At 48.0% G+C, this 25,802-nt stretch overlaps 4 protein-coding genes across 4 annotated transcripts; 2 read left to right on the forward strand and 2 right to left on the reverse strand.

Annotated features, from left to right (window-relative positions):
• Positions 1–3,358: 3,358 nt before the first annotated feature.
• Positions 3,359–5,107, reverse strand: SETTUDRAFT_22657 (uncharacterized protein; the record flags this gene model as incomplete). Its single annotated transcript, XM_008031180.1, has 6 exons — positions 3,359–3,531; positions 3,585–3,872; positions 3,924–4,035; positions 4,113–4,717; positions 4,778–5,024; positions 5,069–5,107. The coding sequence occupies 6 exons, from the start codon at positions 5,105–5,107 to the stop codon at positions 3,359–3,361; spliced, it is 1,464 nt and encodes a 487-aa protein (XP_008029371.1).
• A 3,083-nt stretch (positions 5,108–8,190) lies between these two features.
• SETTUDRAFT_66774 (uncharacterized protein) lies at positions 8,191–8,905 on the forward strand (the record flags this gene model as incomplete). The annotated part of the gene is made up of 2 exons (XM_008031336.1): positions 8,191–8,294; positions 8,371–8,905. Coding segments are annotated over 2 exons (639 nt in total), but the record flags the coding sequence as incomplete, so codon positions are not given.
• A 3,662-nt stretch (positions 8,906–12,567) lies between these two features.
• Positions 12,568–14,828, reverse strand: SETTUDRAFT_95584 (uncharacterized protein; the record flags this gene model as incomplete). Its single annotated transcript, XM_008031541.1, has 4 exons — positions 12,568–13,104; positions 13,209–14,294; positions 14,372–14,507; positions 14,563–14,828. Coding segments are annotated over 4 exons (2,025 nt in total), but the record flags the coding sequence as incomplete, so codon positions are not given.
• A 2,332-nt stretch (positions 14,829–17,160) lies between these two features.
• SETTUDRAFT_165122 (uncharacterized protein) lies at positions 17,161–18,531 on the forward strand. The gene is made up of 2 exons (XM_008031542.1): positions 17,161–18,407; positions 18,458–18,531. Exon 1 carries the CDS (start codon positions 17,214–17,216, stop codon positions 18,060–18,062), a length of 849 nt encoding a protein of 282 aa, XP_008029733.1. The 5' UTR covers positions 17,161–17,213; the 3' UTR covers positions 18,063–18,407; positions 18,458–18,531.
• The last annotated feature ends 7,271 nt before the right edge of the window (positions 18,532–25,802 follow it).

The following is a 25,802-nucleotide window of genomic DNA, read 5'->3' on the forward strand; positions in this document are numbered from 1 at the left end:
CCGTCCAGAAACTATCATTTGTTGATAAGCCGGGTTAGAAAGCGCAATATGGGGAATACTTTCGCATCTCAGCGAAACGCTTGCTAGCGAAACGCTTACCCAGGGACCGTATAGATCGTGTATGGCGGGAAGGCAGAGAAGCTAGGAGATGCTTCCAGGAATAACTATAAGCTAGTTAATTATTAGGCTAGGCCTCAAAAGTTACGGAAAGAGTTTATTGAATATCTCGTAAAAGTCTTAGAGGCTGACTAAGAGCGGGACACGCGGGCCAGCACAGTCGCGTAAGAGAACTATCTACTATAGATTATTAATAAGAAACCTCTAACTATTATTTATATAAAGCACACTTTTCTTAATCCTCCTCCTAGATATCCTTATTATTTACTCTTCCTAGCACCGCCCGGTTTACTACCTTAACTGCCTCTCTTCTATTTAATTACTATGGTTTCTTCTAAGTTTAGGATCTCGGCCGCTCTTGTTGGCTGTCTTCTAGCCATTTCGGCCCTTGCCGCACCAGCGGGCAATATTGGTGGAGATTCTCTTAAAGCTGAGGACATCGTTCTACGGGAGTACTTGGACCAAGTGCTTGCCTATTATGAAGCTGAAAAATAAACTAAAGCGCGCGCTGAATGGCGCAATGCTAAACGTGCTCTCTATGAGCTGCAAAAACGTGTGCCCGCTGACCAACACTGTGAGCCTGAAGATGAGTGGATATCACGCCGTTGTATATCAGATATTAGCGTATAGGTATATGAGGATGAATGCTAAACACCAGACGGTGACGAATACACGGAACCCGGACATTGTCCTCAAAATATAGTCTGTCAGGATATCGAAATTCTTAATGGGACAGATCCAGGAACCCATGAAGAGATCTTCATAGATGATATTCTCTGCGTACTATCCACTCCCCTAAGAGAGGATGTTATAAGTGGAAAGCGGCAATACGGAACTAGAAAAGTCACTGGAGAGTCCTTAAAGACTTAGACTGTTTCTATCCCGGTGCTAGTGGACAATGCATCTGCTAGTGTATCTGCTAGTATCTTAGGTAAGCACTGCAGTCTGCTTTGTGAGTTAAGCGCTAAGTATTTTAAGGTAACGATAGATCTTTTGATATATTGCCCGTCGGTACTCTTACAGCTAATCTTCGTGGCTACCAGCTCAATCTCTGCAAGCAGTAGTTGACTAATTAGCAGCACAACCGCCGCATGTGCATTCCTAACTTGCCAAACCACAACCTTCGAAGCGGCCAATTTATTGACTTTACATTTGCTATCCAAGGATAGTAGGAGGGATACTTCTTTTATTCGATTGCATAAAGAAGGGCTAGGGCTAGAATGTTATATGGGGTTTAGGTCTATACTTCTCGTTCCAGGTCCGCACTAAGGCTGGTGAGCTTTATACTAGTGTTCCATGAGGTGATTATCTGGTGATGCAATAGAGTGGCGTGCTTGTAGAAAAGAGGTTAACAGGTTAACAACCCTATCTATATTGCTATAGACTAAACAGGTAACAATCTCGTTAAGTAAAGTAACTAGGAAGAAAGTACAATTTAAGCTGAACACAACGAGAGTAATAATGAAATCTATCTATCCTTATATCCTTATTGCTTTCAGTCCTACCATCACTGCCATCACGACTTATCCTATACTTGGCCTAATGTCCCTAATACACTCTCATGCAGTTGCAGCTTCCGGTTTCTGTAAGTAGGCGACCTCTAATCCCACGCTAAGCCTCTGTCGCTTAGTGGTAATCTTGCCTAAATAGTATTAGTTTCTGTCAGCAATGCGTCTTCTTTTAAGCTCTCAGACTAATCAACGCACAATGCTGATATAGTCTAACTCCTTTTAGATAAGCGTACATCAGGCGGGTCCGTGTCCTCGTGGGATGACAATTCGGCTATGTGCGCAAAGCGGAAGCTGCAAGTGCATGAGAGTGTAGAACTGCGTTGCAGCTGTGTTTATTGTGAAGCCGCATTCGCTAGCCGCTGTAATACAAAAGAGATTGTGATTATAATGCCAAAGCTGACTAGCACGTGATCTTTAACTTGCTGACAGGACTCCAGAGCCTACACAGCCACAGAGCTTCGAAGCCACAAGCTTGGCGTGGTGAAAATTACGCCGTAGACGGTCCTATACTAGCCATATGCGGAAGCTGCTCGCCGCGGAAGTACCAACAGGGGTGGCGATCACGTATGGATATGAGCGCCATGCCGCACCAAGGGCTAGGATTGGCTCTGCAGCACGGCTGAAGGTTTCCTCAGTGCATACACCTTCATTCCCTAGTATGGGAGTGCCATAGAGCGAGATTAGGGCTCTCTGTAGCGGTGTCACTGTTTTTCTCTAGAAGAAAGTGTCTTTGGCGCATCAGCTCGGATTTAATAATAATAATGTACTTTTTGTAAGGAGAGGTGTCAACACCTATAGAAGAAGGTAAAAAACATAATCGATCTATAAACATAGAACAAAAACAACGCGTGGATAGAGATATCGTGTCCCGAAGATAAAGTACCCCTCTTTTCTTGCGGCACGGGGGGATTTGCGTGACGCAGGGAGGAACATTACTGCATGAGTTACGAAGATTTTGGCCAACCAATAAGCCAGTGAGCGACAATATATCGCAAGGATACCCGTTAGGTTTGCGCTCTCCACTACACGGGGAGTGAGAATAACGGCCGCGTGATCACTCTCTCTGCCTTCCGTGGCGTAGCCGCCCAATGTCTCTAATTGTGACTGTAGTACTCTCGACAGAGTAATAAAAAGTCTGCAAAGGCACCTTCACAAGCTAATTAGTACAATGTGCGCATCCATCTCTTGTTCGGGTATAAACATCAGTTCACACTATCGAGCATGAAAAATTTAGCCTCATCACTGTATAGCCAAGGCAACTGCGAAAATGCTGGGGCAATCCAAAGATTATGTCTTGCCGGGCGAAACAAGGTGAGGGCCAGAGTACGCAGACACGTTGGCAGGCATGAATAACTTGGCTGCAGCATTGAACAGCCAGGGCAAGCGCAGAGAAACAGAGACGATGGAGAGACAGGTCCTGTTGTGAAGGAGGTACTTGGATTCCAGCATTCATCTACGATGTTGAGTCGCACAATTCGGCAGCAGTGCTGTAAAGCTAAGGCCTCAACAAATTAGGGAAGCTCATGATCGGACTGGAGTTGGCACGTAGTGAGAGAGCACTCGATTGGGTGAAAACGTGATGATCTGTATATGTGAGGTCGGGCGGGTGTAAGACGGTTTTACGGCTTTAAAACTTGCTAAGATAAATAGGGAGCACAGTAACTAGCCCCCTAGTAATGCCAGCAACGTTGCATCTACAACACTCCAACACGATTACACGACACACCAAGTCAACGGCCACTAACGTCGACTTTGCAGCCCTCTGCTATTGTCAGAACCACTGTCGACTTCTGTTTCTCGACACCAAGTAGCTCGAGCTGCTCCCCATGCGGAAGCTTTAGATCTGGAAAACTCTGAAGGAGGCGTACAATCGTGTAACCAGCTTCTGTGAGCGCAAAGTCCGCTAGCAGCACACTCGTCAGTCAATGTGGTACACCTGAAGCCATGCCTGCTCACCTCCAAGGCATCTCCTCGGCCCACTGTGGAAGGGGATGTAGCCCCACTTGAGAGTTGTGGGATTGTGCTTCAAAGGCATGTCCTCATCCCATCTCTCTGGACGAAACAGCTCGGCATCCATGCCATACAAATCTGGCCGTCTATGCATGGAGTATAGACTGAACGCGACTACGCTCCCTTTTGGAATAAGAACTGGATCTGCTCGGGTCGGTCCGCCTCCCACAGGAAGTATAGTTGTTTCTGAAGCTGTTCGAATGTTGACAGGAACTGGCGGGTAGAGTCGCAGTGCTGTGCCTACTGAGCTTTTGTGCTACCAAGGATCGTTCCTCCAAGACATACTTTCTTTGAGCACCTTTGTCAAGTATGACATCTTCATTAGGTCGTCACGACTGGGATGTAAGCCTGCGCCACACGTCGACGCAATTTCTGCACGCAACTTGTCCATGACTTGCTGGTGGCGAACGAGCAAGAAGCCAGGAAAGTTAGCGAGAAACCTGGAAAAGCCCCGCTTGCATCAACTTACAATACCCAAGAGAGAAGACTGGCTGTTGTGTCTCTGCCCGCTGCTAGGATGCTGATCGTTTGGGCGCGAAGGGCGCTTCGGTCGGATGTAGTCTTCGCAATGCACTGTATGAAGCTGTGTGTCTTCGGATGTTTCATTTCGGTTGGTACTTTCTGCACAAGGTCATCGACATTCCGATCTACAAACGCTTGAATGTCCTGGCAAGCCTGGCGGAATTCTCTACTGTCTATTAGCCAGTAAAACCCAGCGAACCTTAGTCTCCTAATAATCCACTCTTGGGCTGTGTCAAGTGCAGCTCCAAAGCGATGTGCTTTACTGCCATATGTGCTTTTCATGATACTCGTAGACTTGCCAAAAACAAAGCTTGTGGTGGTTTCAAACGTCGTGCGGAAGAACAAGGGCTGAAGATCGACCGTGCCTCTGCATTCGCTAACCACATGAATCAATCTATCAACCGCAGCGCGAAATATCTCAAGATCGTCGTAATATTTGTGCTGCAGCTGCAGGCGAAGCAAGTCTCGGGACTCTTTCCAATGAGCACCTTCTTGGGTGAAGATGCCATCACCGAACATGGGCAACGCAACATCTCGGCGTCGACCAATTCCAAATACTGTCGAGGATGTCATCTCTCAGTAGCTGTTCTAATGTGGCCAGCAGCGCCAATTCTTACCTCTGGCATGAGTGAAGAGAATGGCTTCTAGGTTGGCCGGTTCTATTGTGCCAAACACCCTGGTCCCTAGGAACTTCTGTTCCAGCGTGTTCCCCGTTTGCCGAAAGTGGAACAAAAACAGTTCCATCAGGCGCGATTCCGCATCTGCCTGAAATATCTGCTTTAGACGGTCGAGACCGAAAGGCCAATGAATTTGCAGCGTTGGAGGCGGACGGCAACCGTGACGAGTGCTAACAGCATTGTCTACCTTCTACAACTTAGCGACACAACTTCAGATTGTCCCTTACTTACCAATCGCTGCTGATAATGAGTCATGTACATGCTGATCATTTCTGCTATTAGCATAGCGATGACGATTAATAGTATCGTTAACATCTCTTCTGAACCAGCTCTCAAAACGAAGTGTAGTGTAGACTTCAATAAGGCATAAGATGTGGCATCACTATTTATGGTAGCCTTGCCAAATTTGCACTCTATACCACGTGCTAATCAATCAGAAGGCTATGATTTAGCTCGAGAGGGTGTTGGATGGAGGCGTTTCTCAACACAGGACCACTCGCGATCATGCCAAGTGATGTCACTCAACGACGCGAAACCACTCAGGATCCCTTGATTAGTTTTGGGATGGCAGAAACGCGCACTGCAAGCTAGTCGCATCAGAGAGGCAACACACAACTATGTACGATGGTTGACAATGTGCATCAGATTCAGCATGCCAGCTTTATTGTGGCAATGGAACCTTTTTGGGCCAGGGAGGTGACAGGCATCGTGTTCAACCGCATTGACATCTCGTTACACGAAATGCAAAGAAGCAGGGATCTTCGCCTACCAACGATACTGGGTCTAGTATCCGAGCAACGATTCTCCGCACCTCTGAGTCAACTGCTGGCTTTTATGTACAAGGCTTTCCCTATCCCACTGAACAGCGTCCCGAACGCGACGCGCTGATAAACTCTGGCATGCTCACGAACAGCAAAGGACAATTCAATATAGGTACGCCACAACAACTCTTGAGTTTTGCGGCACTAATGACCTCCATATAGCTGGACGCGACAAAGATTTTGGAGGCGTTGAAGCACATTACCACAGCACTTATAGACGGATGCGCAATGAAAGGAGTCATTAATCCAGCCAGTGCTGGCAGGCGGAGCTTCGCTAGTCTTAGGTTTCTAGCAGTAGCCAAGTCAGCAGCATCAGCAAGGGAGCTGCTGACAGAATTTGGCAATAGTCAACAAAGGTCAACACCCACTGCTCAGGCCTCAAGAGAAAATGCACGATGTTAAGAAAATCCTCTTCTTCAACATAGTTTCTCCACGTTTTCGCTTTGTTCTGTAAAAATTACTGTCACTCTAACACGCCAAGGTTTTGGGCATATTGCTTGTGGCTGCAAATGAGGTGATGTGGAAGATTTGCCAGGCGGGAACATTCAGACGAATCCCTGGGTTTCGCCCTAAGGACTAGATGGGGGCTTTGTATTATGCAGGCCTCAGCCTTGCTGGCCCGAGGAATATCCGATGAGGGCCTGAGGGCTGTCCTTTGGATCTCGTATCCAAATCACGTTTTGAACGAAGTCAGCCGATCGCCTAGTCCACTACCAAGTCTGCGAAAGACACGTCTCACTGGCCTGGAAACTCTTTCGCGCATGTCTTGATGTCACATAAACCGACAGCGCCTCTTCAATAGCGCATAGCCCAAGAAATGACATCGGAGTACTAGTTGCACTACCTATTGAACAACTGTGGCGAGGAGATTCGTACGTGCGCTGAAGGCAAGGCAAAATTAAAATACAGGTACCTACGTAGTGCAACGCTGCAGTCGGCAGTCTATTTCAAGTACTACCCATCCCTTTTTGCAAGTTTCTGTGCTAAATTAAGCCATCGATGAAATATCTTTCTTTAACATTCTAACGGTCCTGGGATCTGAGTAGCTCGTTGCACGCTAGATTTTGTGTCTGCGAAGCGAAAGCGACCACTCGTGCAAGCCGATCGTGGTTAGTGGTTGGTATTGAACTTAGCGATAGTCTAAGCACCCCGCCCCAGCTCGTCTTTGCCCTCTCCCAAGTTTTCCTTCGATACGCGGTATCTAGGGGGCGAAGCCGCTGTTTCCAAGCAGTAGTCTTCTGGCTCATTTACGCTGCGTGTTTCTTGTGTGCTGTCATATGCGATCTAACGTGACGGAAGCGTGTGCGTGTGGCTTTCAGAGCGACGAGGATATCAGCTGAGTGAGCCTCGAGAAGGCATGTATGACCTACAGTGCACTTTTGGCATGAATCCGGTTCCCACATAAGATGATCATGCTGTACTTACCTACTGTGGCAGCATCTCTGCGTTGAAGCATCATGATTGAAGCCACTGAGGGTCCATTTTCAAACAACACGAAGCAACTGCAGCTCGATTCCTAGAAAAACAAGACTTTCTCAACCATCCCGTACTGGTTTATATTCATAGCCATGCGTGACACCCCATTGCCGCAGCAACCGCGCATGAGCATATAGTGCGCGCTACTTGAGGCCGTTCACGGGATCTAGTGTCGAGTTGTGGTGTAGACCTATGTTAGTAATCAAGCACCAAAGATAGATTTCGTTTCACATAGACAAAGCAGCAGGGAGCAAAAGCTTAAGGTAAATCTCATTGTATAGTGCCGCGTGCAGTCTGAAGATAGTTGAATGGGATACTCTCATACATAGGCCCACTGCGCACATCTGGCTGGACCCCTATGGCTAGCACGGAAGTACAAGCTCTAACTACAACTCTTTCTAAGAAAGAGCAAAGTAATTTGAGAACATGGTCCTTTCTTCCCCTTCCTAACACTCTCCAAGTGTCGGGCCATTCTCTGGATGCTGCATGTCTCCTCATCCGCAGCCCAACTATCTCACTATTAATATACGAAACTTGCCACATGATCGCGGAGTTAAATGGGTATGTTACCGAATGTAGGCGCACAAATAAGATATTGTTGCCTGTTCATGCGCCGACGTACCTCTGACTGCGCCTCTGCGCCGGCGCTTTTTGCTAATATATGTGTGGGGTGTGCCTGACATCGCCCAACATGCAGCATAAAGCCTGACGCTCAGCCTCACAACAGCCTCATAGCTGTACATGCATATCGTCGAAATTACTTGATCGTTCTGTATATGTTCATTGTCTTCGTCTCCTCTCGTAGCGCCTTAGCAAAATCTCTCCACTACGACCATGCTGGTTCCGCACCAACGCAAGCGGAACACTTCGATCCACTCATTGAACCAAGATATGCCTAGCCCATCCAGTTCAAACTCCCCAAAGTCTCCTATGGCACCTTCCATGCTTGAACATAGCCCACCAGTAGCAGCCAGTAATCCAAAATCCCACAGCAGAGACCACTCTATAGACCCATCTCAAGATAATAAAGAAAAAGGGTCCCAACGGAAGACCCACAGCTATAAGCGCACTGAAGAGCCGCCGCGCAATGAGGACGGGAAGATGGTTTGCAAACACCAAGAGTGCCACGGCACGTCGTTTAGTCGCAAGTGCGATTGGAAGTAAGCATTTCCCGTCTACCCCGCAAGCACACTACTTACGTTGGAACAATCTTGATCAACTGACTTTTGTTTGCAGCAAACACATGGACAAGCATGATCGTCCCTACAAGTGCAATGACAAGGGCTGTGAAAAGCTCCAAGGATTCACCTACAGTGGCGGCCTTCTTCGCCATGAGCGCGAGGTTCACGGGATGCACGGCAGCGCCAAAAATTCCCTCTTCTGCCCGTCCCCTGACTGTAAACGGAGTTCAGGCGACGGATTCACGCGGAAAGAGAACCTGGCAGAGCACCTCCGCCGTGTCCATCGCAGAATGTCCATGTCAGAAGATATGCATGGGCTAGCCATCCGCCATAACATGGTTCGCCACGAGATCGAAGAGTCTCCTATCCGTGATTCAGGCGCCTCAGAGTCAACCTACAATCGGCTCGTGGAGTACTGCGACGAAGAGGATATCAGATTGAAGCGCAAACGCGAGGACTCTGACTCTGAGATTCCCGGCCATCACGATAATGATGAGATGCGCTCTCAGTTGAAGCGCCTGAAACAAGAGAACAAGGAAAAGGACGCGCAGCTGAAGATTCAGGAGCAGGAAATTGCGGGGCTTCAACAGCAGGCTGATACATAGCTGCCTGGCATGTATTGTTTAGCACTGTTATGTTTGCATTTCTTCTTTACCCAATGAACAAAATCTGAATAGACTTTTCTCTCCACTATACCTTCCTATCTGCAAAGGTGTTTTACATCTTCGCAAATGACCTGTAACAGCAATATAGGTACGTCTTTGCGAATCAAGTCCATGCGAAACCTCGGAGTCCTGACATCTGTCCTTCCTTCTCTATCCTTCTTTCTAATTGTATAGTCACTTCTTTCTAATTGCGTAGTTACATGCTCTTTCGACCCCGTGATATTATAGTTAGCGTTAATCGTGTACCTACATTGCGGTATGGTGGCACTTGACTAGACTGTCGACATATGTTGATATTCCTTTTCAGCGTAGATGGGCACCTTCTTTACTCAATTTGTTACTAGTAGTTGCTACCCTGACTACATTGCGGTCCGCCCTTTCAAATCCTGATCTTGATCCTGTCTTGTGTTACAACGTATGGAACATAGCGACGAAGGAGGTTTTATTAAGATGCATCTTGTAGACCAACTCCGTTTGGGTGATCAGCTGATCCTTGACTGTCCAGTATCTTATCAAATACTGATCATATCAGTCTAATCATAGATCCAATCAACTGAATTTCATCAGTAATCTATGCCTTTGGATCACTTGCTGCAACACTTGGTTGTTGTCAGCAAATACATGAGTGAATATTCGAATAGACGTGGCCATCGGTTTCACGCTGTGAGATCTCTGTTAAGCTGAATGACTCTGCGTGACTATGCAAGAGGCGCGAGACGGACTTGCAGGTGAATTACAAAGGGATTGGGAGCGAGACGGCCGCATACAGGGGGCCTATAGAGTCATGGAGGGAGTGCTGCTGGCTACAGCAAGCCGCACAGAAGAGCGAACGATTCGATTAATTGCAGTCGCATCAGCAGCTGTGCAGGTCGACGTCATCGACTTCATAACGGTGTGCGACGTGTAGGTGGGGCGTAAGCATGTCCGTCTTAGACGTGATAGTTGCAACTTGAGATTCCAAATACTTGCTGCTACTGTCATCATGCGCACATTTTCGTTTTGCGCCACGATACTTCCAAGCAGATTGCAACGTACCAATCAGTCAGCTGTTACACGGGGTTATGTTATGCTTCTCTGATTCTCGACCTGGGTTAGGCGAGATCGCTGTCAGCGAGTGTCTGGGAGATTGCCGAGTAATTCTTATGGGAAAGAGTTATGGATGTTTAACCGATAGTAAAGACAGTCGATTCTATATAGAACAGAATAACAAGATATCAATCTTATGAAGTAAAGAGCTTGTAAGGTACAATTTGAATTGACCACAACGAGAGTAAACAATGAAATCCATCCTCATATCCTCATTGCTTCGAGCCCTGCCATCCCACGGATGGTGTGTCTTGGCGGAATAATAATCACGTAATCCTTGCCCCGCAAGGGTCATCATGCTGACAGTGGATGGAACGCATCCTTGACCACTCGTGGTCAGCAACCAGGGAGAAACCCTTCTGTCCGTTATTTGTAACACTGTCCTTTACAGCCATTACTTTCGCTCCCGTCCGTCTATATCTCCCAGTCAAGGGAGGGGTTTGGGAAGACCATGGCCTCCCCCACGCCATTGGTCATCCAGATGCGAAGTCTTGGCAGGGTGCCAGTCACGTGATTTTCGCTCCGCAAGAACCATCTTTGTTTGACATGCACCTGAGTGGTCCCCCAGGCACTCGTCCTCCACCAGGGAGAATATCGTTTTTCCTGTGATTTGGAACGACTTGGACACAAGACTGTAGATTCTCTCCGATCTCAACATCTGTTCAACAATCCAGGAATTTTCGTCTCTCTGGTACCAACTGGATATCCTTAACAGTGTAATAACCAAGTAGTATAGAGCCGCTATTTCGAGCACAAACAGCACCATTCGTGTGAATGAGATCAACAGATACAACACGAAAAGAGTTATGCATTCTGTAAGGGGCCATCTGCTGGGTTTGGTCAGCTTATATAGAAAGCCAATACGTAAAACTTACTGTCCTCTGTGATTGACCACTGAGTTTTCATAAGAGACTTGTTTGCTTTCTAGTAAGGTCGGGATTGACATTCTGGCTCTGTGAACAAGTGAAGACTGAGTGTGGAGTGGTTTCTGACTTGATTGAAAGGTGCACACAGGAGCTTATATATTTCTCTTACTGGACTGAACTGAGCAGTATCCTCGGACTGGATTTCCTTATGGAGTGTTCTCCCCCAGCGCCCATCCTGAAAATGAAGCATTTCCGACATGTTGTCAGGCTGAATCAATTGCGATATTGGAGGGTCAAGTTGTGGCACGAATCATACCTTGCAAACGAGCGAGTCCGTTATGCAAATGCTTTCAGCTATGTATCAAGACGCGTAATCCGAGTTGCCACAGTTCCGGCAACAGACCTAAAATAGCAGCCATTATAATGCAGCCCCCTACATGAGAGTCACCACGTGTTGCCATTGAAATGCCAAACCCCATCAAAACGCTTTAAGCTCCCGTTTTGTCATTAGACATCATGGTCCAAGCATGTGACGCTCATTATTTAGTGCGCATATTGGTCCCGATTGAGATATCGAGGCGTCTCGCCGGGCTTGTTGGGTCATTCGCTCTTGCCTTAGACGTCAGTACTATTGCTGCCATTGCCAACAACACCTTCTCCAAAAGCCACGCAGCCCTGGCGAGAGGACAAGGTCAGAATCAGAGTTTAGGTTCCTCCGAGTCAAAGCTATGATCGGACAGTACCAGGAGCAGCAGAGAATTAGGGAGAAAGGGTTTTTGCACGAGCGGAGCACTGTGCGTGTTCTTACTTTCCTGTATCGATGCTCCTGCGGAATGCCAGCAAGCACATTAGAATACACTATCTCAGGAGTAGATGCTCTTCCTCATGTGAAGGATCTTCACATGACTGGCAAGGTTTTCGACGCTTGGGTAGAGCGTCTAAGCAAGTTTGGTTCCATGCTTGCTGGGGACAGGAAGCCATGGTCGAATTGGACATATCTTAACGTCTTATTACTTTGCTACTACTATAGATAGCCCAACACTAGGGAAAACTTGATCAAAATAAAATGCTTTATATATCGTCAGCGCTTGTCTCCAGAGTCTACCCCAGTTAGCATGATCTCCTAAATCAAACCTAAAACAGCTTAGAATCGACTATCGACATTGGTATAATATATTTTGAAGCTGAGAGGAGTTCGAATCAAGGAATTCTGATTGAGGTGGACGGTTCCACATCCACTGTCCAAAATGCAGGTGGATTTGATTGGGTGCTCTTACTCGGTTTCGACTAGTCAACCTAGATCAGCTGAGTATTTCCTCTTCATCACCTGATTTCAGTATAACCTAATCAGATCGAATCATGTGAGTCAGCTCTACTGAAACACATCAGCAATCCAAGCCCTATTGTTGCTGCTACGACATATCCAAATCTTAACGTGATACTCCCGTCTTTCCTGTAAAATGCATGTAAATAGATAAGTTAAAAAGCTTAGTTTTGATCACGCTCATGTTACACAACTATTTCATCCGCTATCAGGTACAATATAGATGAAGAAGGAAGAAAGATTAGTCGGATTCAATCATGAGGCTGACCAGTCGATACCCCCCTACGCTGATGATCACCTGAATTTAACATTCAAATTGCTGCTGCTTGCAGGAGAATTTTGAGATCTTTGCTACTGAATAACTGGGACTCATCAAGATTGAGTCTTAGAAGCTCGTCCATCATCAGATCCCGACTTCCTTCTATGTTGGTCATGACCTCGAACGCTTCGCAGAGCCGTTTCTCAGGGCTCGTGCTATCATCAGCACTCAAACTCTTCCAATGGATTATTGCCATTCGGAGCTCGTTCATTTCCCGTGCGCGTTCGACTAACACATCTCGAGAGGCCGGTTTTGCAGCCATCAAGACACGCAATTTGGCAAAAAAATTTCGTTTGTGGACCCAGACGGCCAGGGTATTGTGGAGCTGGTCGTATTCGTTGGAGAGCTTGATGCGGAATCGCGATGCACCGTAGTACCATAAGTCGTGGAGCTGGTGGAGGAGCGCCTTTTCGTCGACAGGCCTGCCATTCTTATGGAAAAAAACCATCCACAGACTCCGAGTAAATTGACATTGTAGCGTCTGCAGCTTTTCAGAGAAATGATGCATTGGAAAAATGAACGGAGCGGCCTCTGCACGCTGATTTTCGGCATAACTTGATTACAGGCATGTTGTGGAGTAGGTGATATCATACTGGAAGGTGCTGGACGACCAGCTGGTGCGACTGGAGCTACATCCCGAATTGGAACCAGTTTTATATCATCGGCGGTCGCACCTTGTGAAGAAAGTGCCGATGATGGCTCCGTGATAGGTCCCGTAGTTTGCATATTGGTTGTGGCCTGCGCAAGAGGGGTGTTGGATCTATAGCGAGGGTCGAACGGAACAGATTGTCCAAATTTGTGGGTCGAAGCATTATTTGCATAAGACGGTCGAGGAAGAGACAGTTGGTGCTGAGTTTGCCCATGATATGAATGTATGGTATGTTGTTTGTGCTGCGGTTGACTGTGTCGGCGCTTTTGTTGTTGAGAACTTTGTGATTGTTGCGGTGGCAATTGGGTAATGAGGGAATTTTGAGGATGCTGTTCTACAGGGGATTCTTTCTTCATGTGTCTATTACCCAGATTGCTCGATAGAATGGCAGCCACTGACGGCAAAACATGGTTTTCCCAAGCAGTTGTAGACAGTGCTGACATAACAGAGCGTAAAGGTTCAGCATCTCCGGGCGGGGCTGATCTAGGCGAAGAAGGCTCATCTACTCTTGAATGGCTATTGCTGTTATCATGATTGCTTCCATAAGAGCGTCCCCGGATCTCGTCAAGATTTTCTTGCGTGGCTTCCCGTACTGGGTCTCTATAGATCTCTTGAGCAGATCGTGTGGTAATGAACGGCGTGAAGTCGTTAGTGTTGACTGCGGTAGGAATCACTGGTTTCGGGCCCTGTAAAACAGCGAATGGTTTCTGCACAGCGTTGAGTTCATTGCTCACCAAGGAAGCGAGCGGTGTTCCTGCAGTTTCTGGCCCGCTTTCTGGTGCAGGAGAGAAGCGATGATTATATGTTGGGATTCCTGACATGTTTCCTATATTTCCTGAATCCTCAATTTTTAGGTAGGGGTGAGGTTTACTGAGACTGCCTTTTCGTTTTATCCTCGTAGTGTCATATGGACGGTTGATAGGTGTTGAATCAGTTTTGTTATCTTCAGAATCGGTCAAGTAGATATCGATCTTCCGCTTGTTTGGGTTCTTTGATCGGACAGAAAGGTCAATTCCAGTATTGAAATGCTTGTCTGGTGGGGTAGACGACTGTGTTATGCTAGAGGGTGACTGCATTTTGTTAACAACCCGCTGAGATGAGACTGAAGCAACTACATCGCGCAGCAGCGCCAACAATAACAACTTACCAGGCTCTCGCCATCAACGTCAGGAATTTCTTTTTTTTGTTTTTCACGCAAGGAATTACTTTGCTTCCTTGCGCGAATGGCGTAGGCGGCCTTTACGATGATCCACATGCGCACATGTCTTGATACTGCAAAAAGGCTTAGTGCACGCCCAATCACGTGTACCTACGCGCGTGTGTATAATCGAAACTTACTAGTTTCTGTCCTCAGGCTCTTCGTAAATCAAGTCTTTTTGGTACAACTCCTCAGGTGACACGGGTTGCAGTAGCAGGTTCCGGTCAGCATGCTCGCCCCAAATCAGGGGCCCGCAACTGTGCAGCAACTCCTCGAGCCCCTGATTGAGAGAACGCGAATTTCTGGTAAAGTAGACCAACCCCTCTAGGTCTTTCGGCAGTTCTTCAGACAGCTTCTGCACCCTTCCACGAAGGTCCTCATATTTTGGATGTTCGGAAAATCTCGGACCAAAGCCCAAGATGTTTCCTACCTGGATGATAGACGGGTAATGAGATATGAGGGCATCGATCGTAAGCTTGCGCTCGTGGACTCGATTGCTATGAGGCCTAGGGCTGAATTTTCATCGAAGCTCATGGCCGGTGAATAGGCAGCGTGGCTGTACTTAGAAAGCAACCAGAAAGTGCGTAAGTAAAAAAGTATGGGCAGTATCAGTGTCAAGCGTTGAGATGTTGGGCAAACGATACCCGTGTTGGAGTGGCGAGTGTGGGATTGTACAATGTGTTGATGCCATAGGCTGTGCATTTGGCAAAGGAAGTAAGTTGAGTGAGCTATGTGATGGACCAAGCGATAAGTAACATCCAGGACTTATATCTTCGCGGCGCGCACATGTTGAAGCCAACAATCATCTTTGTTCGTCGGGTCTTGAAACGCGGCGCTAGCATGGGCTGATAGGGAGGAGAGTGCAGCCATGATTCAGGTAAGCATGAACAAGAGCACGTGCTGGAAAACGAATACGCTATGCAGAGCCGATGATATGGTTGACTTTGATGGAGCCGAAGCCATGCATCATCTTGATCGCCGCGTCATATTTGCCCACTAACCGCGCCACATCATTTGCTCTACGCGCGAGCAGTGCTCGTGCAGGGCCGCACGGAATCCCCGCAGCTGAAGAATGCAGAGCACATGCATGGCACCAGTGAGTGATTTGCGAATCCCTGAAGATAAAACCGATATTCGTCACTCACACTATCATCTTGACACCTAGGCATGGGAACACTCCATGCACCCGCTTAGCGGTCGAATAGAGGAGTGAACAGAGTCAAGCATGAGTGCCCCACCGACCTCTGGAGTGCAAAAATATCGATAAGCTGTTGCAACCGGAACCTGCGGAGAATACATATATATCGCAAGGATGCATGGCACTGATGGACTAGACTTGACTAACACAGATTCCAGTTCTACGGATACTCGGCCGCTTGCATCCGTTTCTGTTCCTTGCGTTTGGCTGTATGTCAAACGACTTAACATTTTGCAATTTCATGACAATATATCAATGGGACTGTGACCTCTGTCGGTCAGGGTATCTGTTCTCATTTTCTCCCTATTCCTGCAGTTCTTTTCTACAGTCACTTCCCATTCTTTTTCATCTGACAATGTGCGACTACACGCAAGTACAATACAAGTGCACTCATTTCCGATATGTGGTCAAGGCATGGTGCACCAAATATCAACAAACTCACGTAAGATGCCCAGCAAATGTCACTGCAGTGTAAGGAAGGCTACGCAAACACTCAACTTACAATGCTTACTTTCGGGCTAGGGAAAACAGATTAAGCGATAACTGTGGTTTGTCAAATCAGATGCAGTACATAATCCTATTCATTCTAACGGTGTTTCAAGGCGACTGTAGACGCTGAGGTGTTACTTTTTGACATTATGGAGCCTGCATAGCGTTGGATTTTGTTGGGTATGTGTGGTTCTAAGACGCACAGCGAGAGGAAATCTACAAGGACGGCGAAGAAAGGTTCACAGATAGGCTGTGAGCGCCGTCAAGGCAGAGAAACCTTTGGTACATGGACGCGAGCTTGTATGATAGAAAACAACAATGCTAGCTAGGAGCAATAGCACATGAGAATATCCTGAAGCGTTTCTATAGGCACGAGTCGCTAGTGCTATAGCACTATCACTCACAACTTGACGTAATTGGAAAATGTGTGAAACACAACCAGGAATGCTGGAAAGAAACGTGCAATGTATATTAGCGATATAGCACAGACGGACAGCGCATGCGCGGGATAATGCGCAGACTTCTGTTAGCGTTCCAATGTTAAACAATTGATACTTCATCTTCTGGTAGTTTCTCCCATTACAAATGGTCCTCGTGGATCGCGCAAATCTGAGGCTGCAACCGCATCGTCAATTGTGGAGAAAATGCGCGTTAACGTTGGGGTGTCATGACGCGCTTTGGCGTTGGCAAGGCATGAGCGTGAGTTGCACAGGCACGGTAGGAGCCGCTACACACAAGGAGACTAGTTAGCGTGTCGCACTGTTGAAAACACCCTAATCCTGACAGGGTACGCCACCGAGATGTAAGCAGCACTAGTCTGCGCTAAGCTTGATCCGAAAGGTACTAGTCATCTCCCTCTCGTCTCATCTCGTTCTCGTCTCGCTCTCGTCTCGCTCTCGTCTCGCTCTCGTCTCGCTCTTACCTTCCTCTCATCTTCCTCTCGTCTCGCTCTCGTCTCGCTCTCGTCTCGCTCTTACCTTCCTCTCATTTTCCTCTCATCTTCCTCTCGTCTCGCTCTTACCTTCCTCTCATTTTCCTCTCATCTTCCTCTCGTCTCGCTCTCGTCTCGCTCGTATCTCGATTTCATTCGATATTTTTGTTACTATGGATGATCAAACCCCTGGGAGTGTTGAAACCTTGAGAATTGGCCCTCTGCCGGCTGTTCAGAGAAAGAAGAATCATCGGAAACAGAAGGGCCTACCTGGACAAATCACCGAGACAGTTGAAGAGTTAAAAAGAAACGGTCTGACATTTCATCATCAAAGCATATTGCCTCAGCGACTGGGAACCTTGTGGCGTGGTAACGGCGTTTCCAGGCAGACGAACTGGCGGAGGAGGATCGCTGTTGAAGCAATGTCGAAGGTTCAAAAAAAGAGTGCGCATCTTTTCTTTGTCTTGGTCTTGCTTGTGTCAACAACGACATGTGGGCAGAAGGGCTATGTCGAAGAAAATATCAACCCACTACTGGACAAGGAAAGCTACAATGACTACGAATTCTCCTTACCAACGAAAGACAGGCTATTCATGGAGGATATTGAACAAAAACATGGCCTTGGAGAAATTCCGAATTTCATCACACTGAAGCAGGCTTTATTCCAAAATAACCAGTCTATGACAGCCCAGAGAAGTATGTTAACCATCTATTGCCACCTATGTTCTCCACTCACCGTAGGTGCAGATATCGAGTACGCGTATGGCCGCATGCTAAGAGAACACATTCCATTGTTCTTACAAACAGTGGCACCAGCGATCGAGATGAGCAACCTATGCTGGGCCGAGGAAAAACGGGGAGACAACAGAACAGATGCTGTGACTTTGTTGGTACCTGAAGGTGACGTAGATTGCAGCGTTGTATTGGCGATCAGTCGAAACGTTGCATTAAAGATGATTGGGACGTATGGTCTTACCCAAATTCACAACGCAGATACTGGTCTTCAGCAATCGACGAAGTAGTACTGGGCGGTGCCGAGAACTTCGCAGCGATGGTTGGCGGGAACATCGAAGGTCCTTTCCTGGGCATCGGCTCGACCCTCTACTGTTGGTGTATGATTGGGAGCTCGAACTCTCACAAAGCCTTCCTTGAAAGTTATTCGTCTTGCGTAGTTTGTCGGCTCCAACAATCCATCGCCTTTGATCCACGTAATGCCGCCAGTTATCTTGCCCCCTCTAGTTTCTTCATCCATGTCCGTGAACAAAAGACTTCCACTGTATCAAGACCGTGCCTTATGTTGATATGGTGCTCAGTTTTTATTCGAATACCCGCTTGAGCTGCTGAAGTTGGCGTGAAGTTACGCAGACCTAAGATGACGTGAATAAAGACGCTGGCTTTTGCTTCGCATACTGCCTACTGGGATGCTTAGTTGACAGAGACGTTCCAATCTTTGGGCAGTGATCGAAATCAGGGAGGACGACTGGCCGTGTCGTTTTATGGATGGTGCCTAACCGGCTGCAACACGGCTAAAAATGTTTTAAGGGCCCCGCTATCACGTGGATAGGCAAGGCTTCTCACGTGACTGTCACAAGCAAGCTTCCGGAAATGGGAAGTCTTGGACAAAAAATGATTATAACGTGGTGGATAAGCGAGTTGGCCACGCAAGCGAGTTGGCCACCACACCAACTTTATGCGCCTCTACAAGCGTATAGCTCTGCCATATCATAATAATATAGATATATATTGATACAGTAGATTAAGTAGTATCTAGAGTATCTTTATTACATGTACGCGAATTATGGCCAGTCTCTCTACACCTGCTACACCGCGCCAGAGCCTGGCGGCTGACACCTGATCGCTCTCCTCCTTGACGCTCTTCATGAGCAATCTGCTCATCAGCCTCGCGCTGAGCGAGTAGATCTTCTCCAGCTCCCTTTGTCAGCACTCCTCGCTTCTGTATCCGCTTCTTTTTACGCTGCCTACGCTTTGTAGCTGCCTCCGCTTTGTAGCTGCCTCGTTAGCCTTTTCAAGGCTGGCGATTCGATCGCGCATTAGCTCAGCCGAGAGCATCATTACCTCTGCCCCCTTCTTAAGCTGGCCAATCGCTGCGATAATCGAAGCTGGTGATGAGCTTTTATGCCGTCGAACGCGATTACTTATTAGCGTTGATTGAGCTTCAAGTTCACGTACGTTGCTCGGCGTACAAGTCTGCCAGAGAGCTTCTGCGAGAGCAGCTGGAGGAGTAGGCGTACGTAGCTGTACGTTAAGTTTTGATAGAACAGCGTCTGGCTGGAGAGGAACAAGGCCTGCGCCCCGGAAAGCTGAGCAGATATTGGCTGGCGTGAAGGATCGATCAAACGCTGCCTTGAACGCTGGCAGAAACTCGAGCTTGGTGATGTGGTTGATGTGATGGCGGATTAGGCTCTCCACCTCGCGGCTGTACGCGCGCTTCAATGGCGAGAAGCAGCCAACGTCAAGAGGCTGGAGTAGATGAGATGAGTGAGGCGGCATGCAGAGCGTATATATATTATTATCCTTGCAGAACTCTTGACACTCGAGAGACTGGTGGCTCTCATGACCGTCAAGGATAAGTAGGCGACGTGTGCCAACAACGCGAGTCTTCGTGTGGGTATCGAAGTGCTTTATCCATGCGACACCTAGCTCGTTGTTCGTCCAGCCATTGTCACTAACTGCGATCGCCCAGTCGCGCGGGATCTCTGCCTCCTCGTACTAGGCAGATAGGTGATGCTTGCCAGTAAAGATGAGAAACGGTGGGATAGCCCAGCCAGCTGCGTTGATCGCTGCGATCAGCGTCACCCACTCATGATTGCCTGGCTCGATAGCTTTTGGCCGGCCTCTTCTCTCTGACGCTGTTACGATAAGCTGAGTCGTGATCTTGCCCATTATAAAGCTAGCTTCGTTAAAGTTATAGACGTCCCCATCACAGATGCCGTACTTAGCCTTTATCTACTCTATAAGCTTAAACTAGCTCGTAATTAGGACTAGATCTTCATATAAAGCTCTCTGCCTATCGTACAGTCGATTAAAACGCGTCATAAGTCTGTCTGTACGCTTGACGAAGTTGGCTGGCCACTTCTGCCCAACCTGGCCAGCGCCGCGCGCAGCCAGGAGTCTATCAGCCATATCACGCACAGCTGCGTAGGTAGGCGAGAATCCACGTAGATCCAGATCAAGTATATGATCAACTATGACCTCCTCTTCTAGCTTAGTAAGCTTCTTTGAGTTGGGCTGGCAATCGCGTCGGGCAGGCTTCCCATCGCGCCTGTTCTGTAGCGTTGATCGTGTCACGTTAAATGTCGCTGCTGCACGTCGGTTACTCTGGATTTGATGAGTATTAAGAGAAGAGATAGCAAGCTGGATATCCGCTTCGTTTGAAGGCATTTAGAATATATAGTGTGGAGTAGTTGTATATAGAGTTAAACCGCGTGCGCAAAGTTGGTGGGGTGGCCAACTCGCTTATCCACCACGTTACAGTCCGTGCGCAGCCAACGAGCCAGTTCAGTCAACGAGCCACCCCAACCCCCGCTGCCTCATGAACCCACCCACCTTCAACGCGTCATAACTCCACAACCATGGACCCGATTCAAGAAGCGATTTAATATATCGAATCGCGTGAGTCTAGAGATAAATACTCGTACCGCTAAGTTGTAAAAATATTTAGAGTTGATAGAACGACGCTGTCGCGGAGGCACAGGGGCGCACAGCAACCCCGGGGCACAGAGGCGGCCGAACATTGATGAAATCTTAACCTATAATAAAAGGATAAGCTTATTAGGTACATAGAAGGGAATAAAAGAGAAGGAGTACTACCTACAAGGAGTATTTTGAGAAATTTCAGCAGCGCGGTTGCGCAGCATGAGGTTTCAGATAGCTGGGTTACCCGGTTTCAACACCGTCATTCCGATAAGCTCATCTCCAAATGGGACACCGGTATGGATCGTGAGCGTCACTTGGCTGACAATAAGCGTAAATACGAGTTGTACTTTAACTTGCTACACTCTAAGATGCGAGAACATGAGATTGAAGAGCGCAACACGTATAATATGGATGAGAAGGGCTTCTTTGTCGGCATCGCCCACCGCAGGAAGAGGATCTTCTCTAAGGCAGTTTATGAGTCGCGGGAGCGTACCGCAGCGATTAGAGATGGCAATAGGGAATGGGTAACGCTGCTGGCTTGCGTATGCGCTTCTGGAGAGGCATTGCCGCCCGCTCTCATCTACCAGGGCATCTCTGGGGTTCAATCAAGCTGGGTTGACGACCTGTTAGCCGAACAAGACCAGGTTTTCGTATCCCACTCGGCTTCGGGATAGTCAAATAATGATTTAGGACTTGCCTAGCTTCAACAGATCTTCGAACGCTATACAGCAGCCAAAGCTCGCCGGCAATGGCGCCTTCTAATCCTTGACGGCCACGCCAGCCACCTCACGCCCAATTTTTTGGAGTATTGTGAAGCCAAACGCATCATGGTTATAGTGTACCCACCACATTCTACACACAGTTTGCAGCCGTTGGATGTCGTGCTCTTTTCGCCGCTTTCGAAGCACTACACTAAGGAGCTTACCCAACGCCTCCAGCAAACCTAAGGCCTCTCAAGGATTACTAAACGCGACTTCTACAGCAACTTTTAGCCAGCTTAGAGCTCTAAAATGACTCACGATCTTATATTAAAGAGTTTTTAAGCTACAGGCGTATGGCCGATGGACGCAGACCCAGTAACGTCCGTCCCTGTGGGTCGAATATCCCTGCGCAGCGAACCACCAACATTGCCCAAGCACCTTACGCCCAAGCCGCAGCGGCTCTTAGATCTAAGTACACCTTAGTATGCTCTCTACATCTACCTCTATCTATCGCAAGCCTTAAATAGCAAAATTACAGCAATCCAAGGGGTGTATATGAATCTTTCATATTGAGCGTTAGAGCTGCAACAACGATACACCCCTATTCAACTCTCTATAGAAGCAAAGCTGGCTTATTCGGAAGTCTTATATTATACGTAATAAATTAAAGACGCTATGTGTGTTATATCAAGATATGTAGCCTCTGTTCAGATGCGCTCCGAGTTTTTCCGGCTCGGTGTGCCAGTCCTTCGCATTAGCGAAAGGATTTAAAACGCTGGCACAGCTGGATTGCGAACGCTTAGCGGCCTACGATGTACACCTGCGCTATGCTAAAAGGGCTGAAGCTGTGGCGCAGAGTTCTAGAAGCTTCCATCGGGTGCTGCGTGTTGCTGGCTATTCTTAGAAGCAGACCGGTGGTGGATTCGGTTGGCTTCTCGCTCGAGGTATCCCTCAGTCACTATAACCACGAACATGGATCCAGCCAGCCAGGCGCTCGCGCAACGTCTGCCTAAAGGTGTGCGTAATACATGTGCTGCTCGATCAGAGCACGGCAATGTCCCTATCTCAACTCTGATCCACCGTAGGCTTGGACGACGCTCGCGAGCAGAGCAGGCTCAGAGTCAACAGTACTTGACTCGAGAGGAGGAGAAGGCGCTTGTAAAGTTCCTGCTACTGATGTCTAGTCTCGGACAACCTGTGCGCGTTAAGTACCTTCGCTCGCTAGCGTTTAGCATAGCCCGCCAGCGGTCCACGAAGAGCGAGTCGATTAAGCGTCTAGGGAAGAACTGGCTACGAGCGTTTGAGAAGCGTCACCCCGAACTCTAGGTGAGAAGGGTCAGATCGATAGACTGGAAGCGTTATGGAAATAATATATACGAGAAGATAGTAGAGTGGTTCGATGTGATTAGCTAGGTACTATAGGATCCACGCGTACTGCTAGAAAACGTGTATAATATGGACGAAACTGGAGTTATGCTAAGCATGCTTGGCTCCGCAAAAGTCTTAGTTGGTAAGGACGATCGGCAAGGTAGTAGGGGTGCGGGTGTTAAGCGCACTATAGTTACTGCTATTGAGTGCATCAGTGCTGATGGAAGGGCCCTCCTGCCACTTATTATATGGCCAGCGTCGACCCATCGCAGCAACTGGACCACCTATAGCACCCCTGGATGGCACTATGCGCACTTAGAGAATGGGTATAACGACTCTAAGATTAGCTTGGAGTGGCTTAAGCGCGTGTTTGACCCTTAGACACGTGAGGGAGCAGGTGGAAACCCACGAGTGCTAATCTGTGACGGCTTTGGGACTTATGAAACGCTTGAAATTCTAGAGTTCTGCTTTACTAACAACATTATCTTGTGTCGTCTGTCTTCTTACACCTCTCATAAGCTGCAGCTATGCGATGTCGGCCCTTTTGCACCTTTAAAGAGCGCGTATCGTGAATAAGTCGAGCGACTTAACTAAGGAGGCGTAGATATTGTTAGTAAAGAGCATTTCACTTATCTCTATAGCTCTGTAAGAGATCGCGCACTAACTAAAAGGAACATCAGAGCTGGGTGGTCTGCAACTGGCCTGCTCCCTTTCAACCCGGAACGAGTGCTTAGAGATATCCCTAAACCTCCAGTAGAAGTAAGCAATATATTAAATCCAGGAACCGAGACTGCGAGTGCTGATGTGTCGGACGATGTGCCCCGTACGCCTACCACGCTAGTAACACTAGTGACGATAGAAGCGCTTACATCGCTGTATGATCTAATTACAAAGGACACATACGTGCTTGAAAAGACGAGCAAAGACCGTCTATAGAGACGCATATAGAAACTGGTAAGCGCGGCTAAGGTATCCTTCGCTGAGCAGGCCCTCCTTAAAGATCGTAATTATTTCCTCCTTCAGATCAATCGAGAAGCCAAAACCCGCCGGTCGACAAAGTTAGTAGTTCTAGGCAAGGCTAAAGTGATGAGTTTCCAAGACCTCGAAGAGGCTAGAGTAAAGCGTGCTGCGAAGGAGCAAGCTTTAGCAGGTAAGCCGAAGCGCGGGCGTAAGCGCAAGAGCGACGCGCTAGAAGGATCAATAGTCCTGCGGTCGCCAAAGCCTACAGTAGCGCAGCGGATTGATGCGCCTGAGCTAACGCATGCGCCGGTATCTGCATGGAGAGCGCCTGTAGCTAGGATGTACTAGACCCCTTTCTCTAGCTCTGTATGATGGATTTCGCGGTGTTGCGCAAGCTGGATAGAAAGGGTATTCTAAGTCAAATTTAAACCTGGATGATGTTCACAAGTGTTGTATCTGCGTGACTGCTCTCTCATTTGTCCTGCATCGGAACGGGCAAGCTTTGAGCGCGTCGGTGCTTAGACCCTTGCCAACAGCGCCAAGGGGCCTCATATCCTCCGCAGCTTTCGATGCAGACGCGCTTTAGCCTTGCGAGCAATGCACGACGCATGCATAGCACGCCTTATATACCCCGCCTGGGGCTTTACACAGGCTTCAGCACCAAGTTAACAACACAGCGAGAGCCGGCAGCCTCAGCTCGCGATATCTTGACGCATCACAGGATCCTGCTGGTATCTGAGCTGGTGCACCTGCTCGTTATTCTCTCTGTATGCTGACCGTCCATCGGTATCTAGCAGGAAAGCAGCTAACAAGCAACAAGCGCCCGCGCGACTAGGCTACCAAACTTAACCTTTAGAGTCCTACTCTCATCGCATATACCTACTATACACCTACACGAATCTATGCGGCTCTTATAGTATAGCGAGAGCGGAGAGCTCAGTATCTATAGCTTCGATGATGGCGACATACCCCCTTACGCGATACTCTCACACATATGGGGCGTAGATGGCGACGAGGTGACCTTTGTAGACCTCTAGACAGGCGGCGGCAAGACAAAGCCGGGTTATAAGAAGATTATCTTCTGCGGAGAATAGGCACGGCGCGACAGCCTCCAGTACTTCTGGATCGATACGTACTGTATCAACAAGGCCAACAAGGCTGAACTTGCCTTCTCTATCCGATTGATGTTTCGCTGGTACCGCGATGTAGCTCGGTGTTATGTATATCTATCGGATGTCTCTGATTAACCTCTACTAGTGACGTCAGGCTACTACGATTCGCGATGGCTTTTGTGGATCTGGATGCTCTCTATTCTCTATAGTATGTCGAGATGGTACGGCAGCACGATGCAGCGCTACTTCTATTCGCGCAACGTTCTATGCACTTCGGTCGGTAGCGATCCTATACGAAATGAGTAGAAGGCTGAGCTTGGGCTTAAAAACAGTAGATGGTTTACCCGTGGATGGACGCTGTAAGAGCTTCTCGCACCGTCTATAGTAGAGTTCTTCTCTAGAGATGGGACTAAGCTTGGTGATAAGTTGTCGCTAGCAAAAGAAGTGTGTGAAGTTACAGCTATCTCTAGTCTAGCGCTGTAGGGTGAACCGTTGTCTTACTTTAGTGTTTATGAATGCGTTACCTGGATTGAACATCGTACTACAACAATTCCAGCAGACCGTGTATACTCCCTGATGAGTATTCTCGGCGTCAGCTTGTCCCCGATCGATGGCGAGAATCTAGCTGAAGCAATGAAGCGGGTTCTACACGAGGTTGACAAGCAGAACAAGTGTATCTAAGACTTGTGTTCTAGCAACCCGCGCGATGACAAGAAGCGAATTGAAGAGACTAAAGGCGGGCTGCTTGCGGGCGCTTACCGCTGGGTTCTTGACAATAATACCTTCCAGCAATGGCAGTAAGACCCAGAGAGCCGACTACTGTGGGTGAAAGGTAATCCTGGCAAAGGCAAGACGATGCTGCTGTGTGGCATTATTGACGAACTGCAAAACCTGACGCCGAAACCTACTCTTATCTCATACTTTTTCTGCCAGGCGACCGACACGCGCATTAATAGTGCCACAG

This window comes from Exserohilum turcica (assembly GCF_000359705.1).
Source record: "Exserohilum turcica Et28A unplaced genomic scaffold SETTUscaffold_6, whole genome shotgun sequence".
Taxonomy (NCBI): Eukaryota; Fungi; Ascomycota; class Dothideomycetes; order Pleosporales; family Pleosporaceae; genus Exserohilum; species Exserohilum turcicum.

Excerpts from the sequence above, each read along its gene's own strand:
- SETTUDRAFT_165122 (XM_008031542.1), top strand. The coding sequence starts at position 17,214 with ATGGATGATCAAACCCCTGGGAGTGTTGAAACCTTGAGAATTGGCCCT.